This window comes from Gambusia affinis, linkage group LG01 (genome assembly GCF_019740435.1).
Source record: "Gambusia affinis linkage group LG01, SWU_Gaff_1.0, whole genome shotgun sequence".
NCBI lineage: Eukaryota > Metazoa > Chordata > Actinopteri > Cyprinodontiformes > Poeciliidae > Gambusia > Gambusia affinis.
Genome location: NC_057868.1, coordinates 33146645 through 33158952, shown reverse-complemented (window position 1 = coordinate 33158952; position 12308 = coordinate 33146645). Strand labels below are relative to the sequence as shown.

Below are 12308 nucleotides of genomic sequence, written 5' to 3'. Positions count from 1 at the left end.
TGATTTGCAATACTGCAATTTAAATCTGACAATTAGAACATGAACTCACTGTAGCTCAGACTTAGGAAGTAGAAATTGTTAAATTAGCAGTGTTTAAGTTCTTAGATCTTATTACCATAAAAATCAAACAAAAGATTTTAAGTGTTTTTTATCTTGTAGATTTCTGAATTGATGCTGTGTGATTTCCAGAGCCCTGGGGGCCTGCAGCCCTGCAGTCGCCCCAGTCAGCCTAATATTTCAGTTGTGCCTCTTGCTGGATTTAATGTTTTTGATCTTTGAGATCAATCCAGATTGCCTCAAGGAAATAAATTTACATTCAACTTGACTGAAAAAGCACACTTTAAATTTCTTACAGAGAGTTTTTTTGTTAATTTTTTGCAGGCAGGGCTGTTTTAAAATACCTTGTGAAAATCTGGTCGTAATGTGTGACAATGACCACGTCTGCAACCGTGCACTGTCACAAGGGAGTAAACCAGAGAGGGGGAGGGCCCTCGTGGCGTCACAGTGTTGTTACAGTACCGTTTGGCTGTTCACCTTCCCTGTCTCCTCCCACTCGTCTCTACCCCCATCCTCCCTCTGCAGTGGACGTGCATCGCATTTGGAGCAGCAGGCAGCAGGTGGAGATGACATCATCTGCACTGCAGCACACTGCAGCACTGGGTCTGAACAAAGACATGTCAGCCTACTGCTAACTATCCCCGACTCTTTCCCTCCATCTCTGCGTTTGTATCTCTTCCCACCCATTAGGCGAAAGCAAAACGAGAGCACAACCTTATATGAAGGCATGTGCCTCAACCTTTTGACTCCCCTCTCAACTCCTGCACTCAGACCAGAGTAGGCTGGCAACTCCTCACCTCCCTACCGTCCACAAGCCAATATGTTGATGGGCAAAGATAAATACGGCCTAATGGGAAGCTGTACAAACACTCTGAGCAGTTTGCTGTTTATTATGAAGATGACATGCTGATCTGACAGGATGCTCACCTAGGTAGTGTACAGCACACAGAGGAATTAAAGGCAGGGGCCTCATTGTTGTTCTTTCAGCCCATTTTTCACAGTGCAGCATACTGTCACAGAGAGCAGCAATTTATCAGCCAGTGGCATTATGCTTTTTTTTCCCAATGATAGAAGCTACTTGACCTCCTTTACTGTGTCTCACTGTGACATTAGCTCTCTATGGAGCCTTTAGCTGAGGGTGCCAAGATACCATAAAGCGCAAATGTCACCGGGTCATGCTGTGAAGGCTCCCCACCTCGAGTCATCAGGTCCCTAATGCATCAGCGCTGGAAAAAAATGGCATGCAGGAAAAGACTTATAAATTAAATTTTTATTGTTTGTCTATCTACATTTTGTCTTGTATACTGGGTCCTTCTCCTCCCCTTCATCAATAAGCCAATAGCACACAGGCAGGGCATACACACACAGCCATGCTCTTGTCGCCTAGTTACCACTCGGCAGCAGGTTGCCACAGAAACGGCCTCATAGTAGCTAAATGGAGAATGCTAATGCAGTCTTCTATACTCCCTGCTGCAGTGGGCTCTCTGTCCACTGTCTGTACATGGCATACCTTAAGAGTGTGTACATGCACTCTGATGCTCATAAAGTGCCCATTTTTTGTTTTGTTTAACCAGACCATCTATGAGCTGCAATTTGTCTTATTTATAAAATATTTATAAATATTTTTACCTATTCCCAACCGGCTTAAAGAGTAGTGAATTGCTAAATAGTAAACTGCTTAGCAATTGCTGAAATTTACTAGAAATTTGCCCACTTTTGAAGTGGCAACATGTCCTGCAGCTGCTCAAAACTTCTGTATTGATAATGAGAATCCAAACTTTAGTTTTTATAAAGCATATTCCAGTTAAAATCTTTACTAGTGGGATAGTTTGATAACTTTGCTGGTGAAAGACCTGAGCTACCAAAAAAGTCCGGTCTACTAAGACAAATTAAGTCTCAAACTCTTTAGCAAAGATCATAAAGTTTGCTACACAATGTTGTTTAGAAATAAAAGGAGAAATGTCATTTTGTCATTTTAAACTGCTGATATACCATGTTTGATGTTAATAAAAATAAAAAGTGCTTTACAGTGCTTTACGTACGCTATGACATCACTATCTCATTCTGGGATTTATCTGTGGGAATCAACTGAACATCATCTGTGACCAAGGGGTCAGGTAGTGCAGTTAATTATTAGCTGAAAAAATAAAAAAGTAGGTCACGCTAGCATCTCTTCAAGCATTTAGCATGCAGAGGTGAGTGAATTTGTATTTGTACAGATTAGCCTGAAATGTTGTATATTAATGTGTTAGTTGCTGCAACATTGCAGTATAATTTATTTAAATCTTAAAGGGGTGATGTGTATATGTGGTGAATATATTTTTGTTTCATTCAGATGGGGGAAGAGTAAAAATTATAAGATTACAATAATAAATAAAAGTAATTTAAGATTGACTTATGGAATTGTTTTTGGGGTTTTTTAAGTCTTGACTAAAAAGGTTTTAGTTCATTGGACCCAAATGATTTTTAATCTTAGTCACCAATCAAAGGCACAATTATGTGAAGTATCCTTTTAATGGGATGCTGCGTAAGGAAGCTACACAGAGCATGAAAGGTATCCCTGAGGAGAATATACTATACAGCCAAGGAGGCATAAAAGGTTTTGTAAAGGCTGATGAAAAATGACAATGCAGTCAATGACAGGGGAATCTAGGTAGAACGTTAGTTCTTAAAATCAATCACTTAATAGAATCAATATATGATCAGATTTCTTGACATGTTTTTTGTAAATTTTGTTGTACTTTAAAATATAGTTATTTTTGTTGTGCAGATGTCAGGTCTGTGGCAGTATAACCACTCTCGTTGCCACAGACCTCTAGTAAAATTCAATTCCTGTCATCAAATGCGCCTCCATCCATCTTGATGTGGGAAAAGGTTGTTTTTTTCAAGGACCTGAGATAGCTGTATAGGTTTTGATTTATGTTGTCCTGTCAGCTTCTTAATCTCTTTTCCAAACAGGTGCAGGGAACAGGGCCATAATGGGTTGTATCTAATCAGCTGGAAAAGACCTTCAGTAGAATGGTATCTCTAGAGTCTTGTCTGAAGTGGGCTGTCTTTCAAATTTTGTGCATGCCCTGGAGCTTAACAGCTCTGTGAAAGAGGTGTAATGTAGAAAGTAATTTACTGTTGACTGATGGGATGTCTAGTGTGACTAACTTTGGTATAAAAAAAAAATTTAACGTTCAAAAATTAATCGGTTGTGTAATCTATCAAAAATATTTTTTTCAACTGATTTTTCCCATTTATGCAAAAACCAAGGAGATTTCTTAGTACTTCTCTGTATTTCAATATTATTTAGAGTCAACGCTAATATATTCTGTATTTTCTTTATAATTAACAGAGCCAGTAATCAATTAGATTAAACTTTAAAAGTAATTGTTAATCAAAGGTCTACTGTCATCTGACTTAATCAAGCAAATGTAACAGCATAATAAATAACAATGACTAACAATGTTATTCCACTCTGCAATTATAGACTAAATGGGGAAGTTTTAAAACTAGGAACTATATGTTCAAAATATTTTTATCTGATTAAAAAAATCTTTATAAAATTTAGAATTTAACACAATAACTGGTGTATGTTAGGGCTGGGCTATATGACTGAAAAATGTTTCACAATATAAACATTTTATTTTAGCCAATATTGATAATTATTTATTAGATTTTGGTTTAAAGACACTTTAAACACTTTCTTCTCAAGCTGCTGTACTCATTTTCTTATGTCACTCAATGCTTGTTTTTTAAATTTTTTAAGCTGCTATGAGGCACAGTGGCAAAACCTGAACCTGATGCTGCTCAAGTTACTCAACAGGTTGTTGCTAGGTAACCAGAGAGTGAGTGAGTTGCTAGGTAACCAAAGAGTAAGTGAGTTAGCTGAACATTCCATAAGACGTACTTTCTGTTTATATTGATATGTCATTATGATACTATTGTCATTGATTTATTATCCATACCTATTGTATGGAATAGTAAATATTCTGACGTTTCACCCATCCATCCATCCATTTTCTTTACACCCTTCTTCCCTAAATGGGGTCGGGAGGGTTGCTGGTGCCTATCTCCAGCTGCGTTCCGGGCGAGAGGCGGGGTACACCCTGGACAGGTCGCCAGTCTGTCGCAGGGCAACACAAAGACTTACAAGACAAACAACCATGCGCACACACACTCACACCTAGGGAGAATTTAGAGAAACCAATTAACCTGACAGTCATGTTTTTGGACTGTGGGAGGAAGCCGGAGAACCCGGAGAGAACCCACGCATGCACAGGGAGAACATGCAAACTCCATGCAGAAAGATCCCCGGCCGGGAATTGAACCCAGGACCTTCTTGCTGCAAGGCAACAGCTCTACCAACTGCGCCACTGTGCAGCCCCTGACGTTTCACATTTAGAAAAATTTGGAAATTCATCTGTTTTTATAATTTTTTTTATAAAGCCGTTGTACATGAATGATCAAATCGGAGGTGTCCGTAGGCACTCTATCGTTTTACTAATGCAATTTTTTATTTATTTTTTCTCATCAATAGCATTTTCATTTTTGCTGGACAGGTTATTTATAAAATGATTATTGTTTTATAGTAGGATAATCAACTTTGCTTCCTCTGCAAAATGGAGTTGGACATTTGCTCCTAAATGGATGATTGTAAGCCTCCTGTTGCCACAGTGACATCCCTGAAACTCCTCAAAGCACCATATTGGTGCAGCTTGTGGTGCATACTGTGTGATAATTTGCATTGTCAGGATTAAGGCCTTTTTGTGCTGGAATGAACATACTGACATTTTTGTTTCCTCACAGCTGATGCTGACGCATTCTTCTTCTGTCTCCCACTTTCTGCCCAGATAACCAGTTCAGAATGTCAATCCTGGAGCGCTTGGAGCAGATGGAGAGGAGGATGGCAGAGATGGCCAGCCACCAGCAGACAAGCAGTTCGGGGAGTGGTGGTGCTGGAGGAGGAGCAGGAGGAGGAGGTGGAGGTGGGGGAGGAGTAGGAGGAGGTAGTGGAGGAGGGGCCGGAGGAGGGAACAACAGTCAGTTACAGGTAAAAAGCCTCATCATGCTGGACGATTATTGTTGCACGCGGCAGAAGCCAAGCACATTCGTTAAACTTTTCTGTCACTTATTGATTCAAATACTGCATGAAACAACATATTTTTTAATAGCAGTTTGTGTTTTGTTTTTGAGTGTGCATCTGGCCAGACGCAGGCCAGCAGCTCCTTTGAGAGCCGTGTTGTAGTAGTCTGTGAGAAGATGATGAGCAGAGCTTGCTGGGCCAAGTCCAAACATTTAATCCACTCCAAGACCTTCAGAGGGATGACACTCCTTCACCTGGCTGCTGGCCAGGGCTACGCCACCCTCATTCAGACACTCATCAAATGGCGGTGAGAATGAAATTATCCAGCATGCTCTGTAACCGCCACAGTAATTCATCAGAATAGTGCACCAAAACAAATATCATTTTCTCTCTCTTATGCAGCAATAAGCATGCTGATAGTATTGACTTGGAGCTGGAAGTGGACCCTCTAAATGTTGATCACTTTTCCTGCACCCCTCTGGTGAGTACAAAAGCTCTCCCTTTGAGGAAACAGTTTATAGATTACAACTTTTCACTTTTCTGACTTATTTGCTGCTGTTCGTTTGTCTGTTTCCAATCCAGATGTGGGCATGTGCGCTTGGTCATCTGGAGGCAGCAGTCGTCCTGTATAAATGGGACAGGCGAGCCCTTGCCATCCCAGACTCCTTGGGTCGCCTGCCCCTGTCAATTGCTCGCTCTCGTGGCCACACCAAGCTGGCTGAGTGTCTGGAGCAACTGCAGAGGGAAGAGCAGCAGCCACCCGCCTCTCTACCGCCAACAACTCGGATGTCTTTCTCCCCAGCCCACGATGCACCCACCTCCGACAGCTGGATGGTCAGCTGGGCAAACGACAGCATAGTGGCACCTGGCAGCAAGAAAGGAGGTTCTGCTAACACAATAACCACACCCAGCACCACCAGTCCCAACCCAGGTTAGTCTGATTACAGAAAGATTGTTGATAAGTGCGCTACCTGAAGTGCTAACTTTTTTCATTTTTACCATGTTATAGTGACAAACTCCAATGTGTTTCATTGAAATTTTATTTAATAGACCAAAACATGATTGTGGACTGAAAACAAAATGATTTATGGTTCATGTAATTTGTTATAAATAAAAATGTAAAAAGTGTGTAGTTTACTCTGGCACCCAATTCAAAAATCAGTGCAACCGCCTAGCTGTGAAGGTTACATACACTGCAAAAACACATTTTACAAACTTTTTGTCTAGTTTCTCTTGCCGATATCTCAGTATACTAAGATAATTAATAAGACATAGCAAAATTACTAGTAAACTTTTAAAAAGATATAGGAACTTTCTTTAATTCTTGAATGTTGACAAAAAGTACTAGTTCCTCTGGCAGATTTATTTTTCATTTCTATCATTTTTCCTTTTTTTTCATTTAATATTTTTAAGTGAAAAGAGCTGCCGGTGGAGCTAGTACTTTTTATCAATATTTAATAATGGACTTCAAACAGATTCTTTTATCTTGCTGAAAAGCTGCTTATAAATTAATTTTGTCTTCATTCAAGTGTACTAAGATGCTTAAAAAGGCGAAGAGAGTTAAATACAGAGGAAATCCTTGTAGAAAATCTGAAATCTGAGCCTGAAACACGCAGCCAGAGCTACAGTCAACTGGTTTTGATCTGAGCACAATGAAGTCAGACAAAATCCAGTATACATTGACCTTTTGCAAGTGTGTGGTCTTGACTTAAAAGTGATAATGGAGTCTTCAGCTAATGGTGTCACTTTATTTTTGTTTTCATTTTGCAGATTTAAGAAGGCCAAGATCAGAACCTTCTAACTGCTACAGCAGCGAGGGCCAGAGAGATCTCCCGTTGGCTAAAAAACATAAACCTAACCCGGAATTATTTCATAATCGACCCGACAAGCCCATGTCTGTTCCTCTGAGCCTGGAGCAGCAACAGCTCCACAAACTGTCCTCCAGCACCAAGAGCATGTCCGCGGAGGGCCTGAGCGTTGACAAAAGTCTACCAACAGGAGGCAGCACTGGGACAACCAGGTGGAACTCCAGAGAGAGTTTCTCCCACAGCGGCATGGGGAAGAAAGCGCTGGGCATCAGTGGAGGCAGCAGTTTAGGAAAGGAGAAGCTGGTCAACCGACTGCGGCAGCGGGAGCAGCTGGGCATGCTGGTTATGGCGGACAGAGAAATGGCAGAATCAGAACTGCTGTCGTATCGAGAGGACCTGGAGAACCAGGACTGTCTCACGCAGATGGATGACCTACAGGTGAGCAGAAAAGAGTAAAATAGCCATCTTGGTGTGTAAACTCCAACCATAGTGCAGCAGAAGGCTAAATTGAACAGATGAACCTACATCTGGACTACTTTATTTCAGATATGATGTGCAGTCTTGTATAGTAACTAAGACAACGCTTAGAGTAGACTGCAAAGACAAAATAAAAAAATCAGATATATTAAGATATTTACACTAGAAACCAGATCCAAAATACTTGGTGAGATTTTGTGTTTTTGTCGCGTCTGGACTGTATTTATTGGCAACCCTGATAAAGAAAAGAAGAACGAAATGAAACCTTAATCTATCACTAAAATCTATATTCTAATTTTACACCTCAAAAAAGAATGTTAAGAAATAGTTATTGACCAAAGCATTGGTCGCACACTGACAATTATTTGGCAGTATTTTTGCACAACCCATCTGGGCCAGACAAACAGGAATAAATCTCCATTTTTATCCTTTCTTCTTAGCACAATCTCTCTAAATAGTCCAGAGTCACTGCTTATCTCTTCAGATCTCCATTCTTTGTCCTTTGGAAGGACATACTGTTGACCTATTTTCAATTTTCCGTCCACCAGACTTTTGTTTAAACTCTGTGGTTATTTTTAAGGACTTTATGATACAATGCCCTCTAACATCCTGCCTCATACACTATGAGGCAGGATTTTATTCCACATTTTCATCCCTTGTTCCACCCCAAATCCAGCTGGTGCAAACTCTGAATATAGGATAAAAAGTTTTTTTCCTGACATGCCTCCCAAAAGGGGTTGACAAGTAAATGCTGTCTGATCTTTATTATGGAAACCTTTGACCTCAAGATGCAACATTATTTGCTTCAGGTCTCTAATTGTGAGCTTGGAAAAATTTTAATTTTGATCACTCTGCATGGTGGCTAGATATATTTGAGTCTTTGTCCAACTTTGTTGACCCCAACTTTAGCTTTATTAATTTTTCAGTTCTACAATAACCCACAGTTTCCGGGTTGAATAGTTTTCTGTTGCTTAGTCTAGAACAAGAACATAATTTGGACACTCTTTACGACATAGCCAAGTATCGTGAACTAATATGCTCAAGTATCCTTTTGAGTTAAAGTCACTGGGTGTTTGTGGTGTTATTTGCTATAAAATTTGAATAAAAGCAAAAGGCAAGATTGATAAAAACGAAATATGTTGTCTTGTACCTAACACTGTCCATATTAAAAAGACTTTGTTAGCAAAAGGCTCCAATTTAAAATAAAATAAGTCCATCTACATATTCTGTCTCTGCTGGTGAGCAAAAATGTGTATTGTTCAAACTAAATTCTTTCTATTTTTTTCAAGTGGTTCCAACATATTTGTCAATATTTATTAAAATTTAGTAAAAATGTGCAGACATGAATGGATTTCCTGCAAAGCTTGTGTACTATCAGAGGTAGGGTGCTGTATGGATGCACAATTTTAGCACTTCCTGCATTTGGTAGGTAATATACAACAAAGCAGCTTGGCACCCTGTCAGTGACCATCACTGCATAATAAACTCCACTTATTGATTGTCTTCAACAGCCAAGAAATCCTTACAGACATCCATATCAGTCTAATTACTCCTCCAACAGATGAAGTGCTGGATTAAGTATTTCTAGCCTCTAGCAATTTCACTTTTATTGTTATTATCATCTGTCCTGTCATTAAAATCCCAAATTATTGTCTCAGGTCCAAGAGCATTAAACAAGTATGCATAAGTAGTCTGCATGCAGATATTATTGTGATGAAAATTTACTAGATAGGTGCTGACATTAGTCATCTTTGTTTTTCTCAAAACAACAGGTAAACATGATGACTCTGGCTGAACAAATCATTGAAGCAACACCAGAAAGAATCAAAAGGGAGAACTTCAGCGCTGCAGACTCTGGGCCTTTAGACACATCTGCAGTCAGCACCACTATGAACTGGCTAGCCAGCTACCTGGGAGACGTAGAACAGCTGTCAAGCATCATTCACCTACGGTAAGGAGGACTGTGGAAAAGGGGAGACACAGCGGATCTTAACGGACACCGCTGTGATATATGCATAAACCAAGTTTTTTTTGTTAAAACATGAAATTTTGATGAAATATATATATATATATATATATATATATATATATATATATATATATATATATATATATATATATATATATATATATATATATATATATATATATATATATATATATATATATATATACATTGCAAAAACTCGCCATGGGTTTACACTCTTTTAAATACAACCTTTGATTTGTAGATGTCAAAAGCAAACCAAAATAAAGTTAAATAAATAAATAAAGTTTACATATGGGTAAAAACTGAGATTTTGTTTCATTTGCTCAAATGCAAAGAAATTGAATGTAAGGGAAAAAAAGAATTTGACATTTTTAGAGGCTTGCATTTCAAAACGTTTTTGAATATCATCAAAAAATGTGCTTCCTTTACAATTTAAAGAAAAAAGACACAATGTTGAAGTGAGAAGCAAAAAGAAACAAGTTTTTGCCAAATTCATACAAGCATGGCTACTGTGAAAAAGAGATTTATTCTGTTTATTTATCAAACTTAAATATTTCAGATCATCCAACTTATTTTAATTCCCGACAAAGACTAAATCTGTCAATTCAAAATTTATTTCCAAACTGATCTGTGATGAAGTAAACCTAAATTGTTACATTTAATCCAACCCCAGTGCAGGCTTTTCAAAGTCGTTTTTTTAGGTTAAAATCTGGAACATTAATATATTTCAGATGATCAGAAGCAAAAGAAAGAAGAGATCTCGGTAACACTTCATTTGAAGGGTTGTGCATGACATTGACATGACACTGTCATGGACATAACTCCTCTTATGACGATGAAGGAGTCTTTATGAATGTTTACAATCTTTGTCATGAAGTGTCATCCAGTAAATAATGACACAGTTAATGCAAATTCTGCATTATTTGCAGAATGGCATTTCATGACAACAGTTATAAACATTCACTGGTTTTATGTCAATCTTATGCACACCCCTTCAAATAAAGTGTTTTTGAAATCTATATGGATGTAAAAGGTTTTTTCACAAGATTGTAAGTTAATCCAACAAATATGAAGGAAGCCATTAAAAGTATAAACTTTGCATTATTAGCAGAAGCCAATAAATTTATTCTGAAAATGTATTTATTGAATTATCAATTTTTGAGACTGCCTAAATATATTCAGTTGGCTGGCAAAATCAAGCTTAAAGAATACAGTGTTAAATTCAAACATTTGAGGAGCTAAAGTTAGTTTTTTTTCCTGATTCCATCTCACAATGTCAATGCAGGTTTATAGAAAATAATACACAGAGAAAACTAAAATAGTTTGAAAGGTAAATTAAAAAAGATAAATTGTGTTTCTTTGATAGATCTCTGTACAATGAGCCACTGACACCATCATCTAACCCTAACCTGAGTCCTCGGGGGTCTCCGCTCAGAGAGGGCCCGTTGGAGAGGACTGCGGTTGCTTCCCCGTCCGACTGGAGTGAGTTCATCAACGCCTCCAACAGCAAAGTGGAGCGAGACTTGGCCCAGCTGACTCTGTCAGATCCAGAGCAGAGAGAGCTGTACGAGGCTGCCCGATTGGTCCAAACTGCCTTCCGCAAGTACAAGGTACAGTCCCGGTGTTCAGGCTCTGAAAGCTGTCTATGCTGTAGCCCAGACTCATAGAGCTACAGGCTGAGGATTGGTGTAACTGGGTGGATCTGTTTTTGGATTTTAGGGATGAAGGATTCCCTTTAATCTGGCTATGGATTGAAGTTCAGCATATGTAACGTGGCTTATTACCTATTTTCTCTTGTGTTGTACTGTTTCTAACCATGGTTTCAACTGATTGATTTCAGTCTCTATATTTGTCTAATTCTCTGTATGTCTATTTTTAACTGTATCAGAATATTAAGAGGAAACACAAATCTGTCCCTGTGGTTCCAGCATGGAAAAGGTGGCTTGAGCAGAGCATGGCCTTGCTTAGGGGAGCTGCACTGACCCCGTATCCCTGCATTACTTAGACACATTTATTAAGCAATGAGCTCCCACTTTGTCTTTGTCTTCTTTTTCCTCGTTGCCCAGTCCTATCCCTGAACTTCCCACCTACCCATGAGATACTTTCAACAAGTTTTATTATCACAAACTGTTCACTGTCGTTCACAGTTGTCTTTAGCCCATCTGCCAGCTGATTCTGAGGTGACTCTCTGTTGGGCAGCAGCTCACTTCCTCCACTGTTTGACAGGTGGTTTGTCCACAAAGTGTGCTCTTTATCTGAGGCGGTCATGCACTAGCCATGACAACACCTCGGCAAGCTACACATATCCTTTGTGGCAGAAAGGAGCTCCTATTGTAACTTCTTACCTGTTGCACTCTACTTTCCGACAGGGCCGGCCACTCCGGGAGCAACAGGAAGTAGCTGCCGCTGTTATACAACGTTGCTACAAGAAATATAAGCAGGTAGGCAACGAACGCCCAGAAATTGTTTCCATGTCTGAATACGTTTAAAGAGCAAACATTCGAAACGCGTCTTTTTTTTCCTCATTTACAAGCTAACATGGATAGCCCTAAAGGTAACTTGTTGGTCATATTCTAGCATGAAGCCACAAGGACTTGCTTTCATCGAGCGAGTCCTGACGTGTCGATGTGTTCTTGCCCTCAGTATGCACTTTATAAGAAGATGACGCAGGCCGCCATCCTTATCCAGAGTAAATTTCGCAGCTACCACGAACAAAAGAAGTTCCAGCAGAGCAGGAGGGCGGCTGTACTCATTCAGCAATACTACCGCAGCTACAAGGAGTTTGGGAAGCTGAAGCCCCATCACCGCGGGGCTGCTGCTGCCCTGGTGCAGCACAAACTGAGGTAAACACCAAGTAACAGGGTGCATTTGCTGTAGACTGCAGGATGCGGCAAGAAGCACTTCA

General features: G+C 39.5%; 1 protein-coding gene across 12 annotated transcripts in view; it reads left to right on the top strand.

Moving 5' to 3' along the window:
- The window catches only part of camta1a (calmodulin binding transcription activator 1a), a 384222-nt gene that overhangs the window by 362628 nt on the left and 9286 nt on the right, over positions 1 to 12308 (top strand). For 5 of the 12 annotated variants that reach the window (XM_044131220.1, XM_044131222.1, XM_044131161.1 and 2 more), the window contains 10 exons: positions 4896 to 5095; positions 5239 to 5435; positions 5531 to 5609; positions 5711 to 6059; positions 6899 to 7374; positions 9186 to 9364; positions 10770 to 11013; positions 11773 to 11844; positions 11937 to 11957; positions 12047 to 12246. In XM_044131220.1, coding sequence (XP_043987155.1) covers positions 4896 to 5095; positions 5239 to 5435; positions 5531 to 5609; positions 5711 to 6059; positions 6899 to 7374; positions 9186 to 9364; positions 10770 to 11013; positions 11773 to 11844; positions 11937 to 11957; positions 12047 to 12246 — 2017 coding nt within the window. Of the gene's footprint in view, positions 1 to 4895; positions 5096 to 5238; positions 5436 to 5530; positions 5610 to 5710; positions 6060 to 6898; positions 7375 to 9185; positions 9365 to 10769; positions 11014 to 11122; positions 11845 to 11936; positions 11958 to 12046; positions 12247 to 12308 lie in introns of those variants that run through there. The other 7 variants (XM_044131248.1, XM_044131191.1, XM_044131200.1 and 4 more) reach the window with 4 other exon arrangements.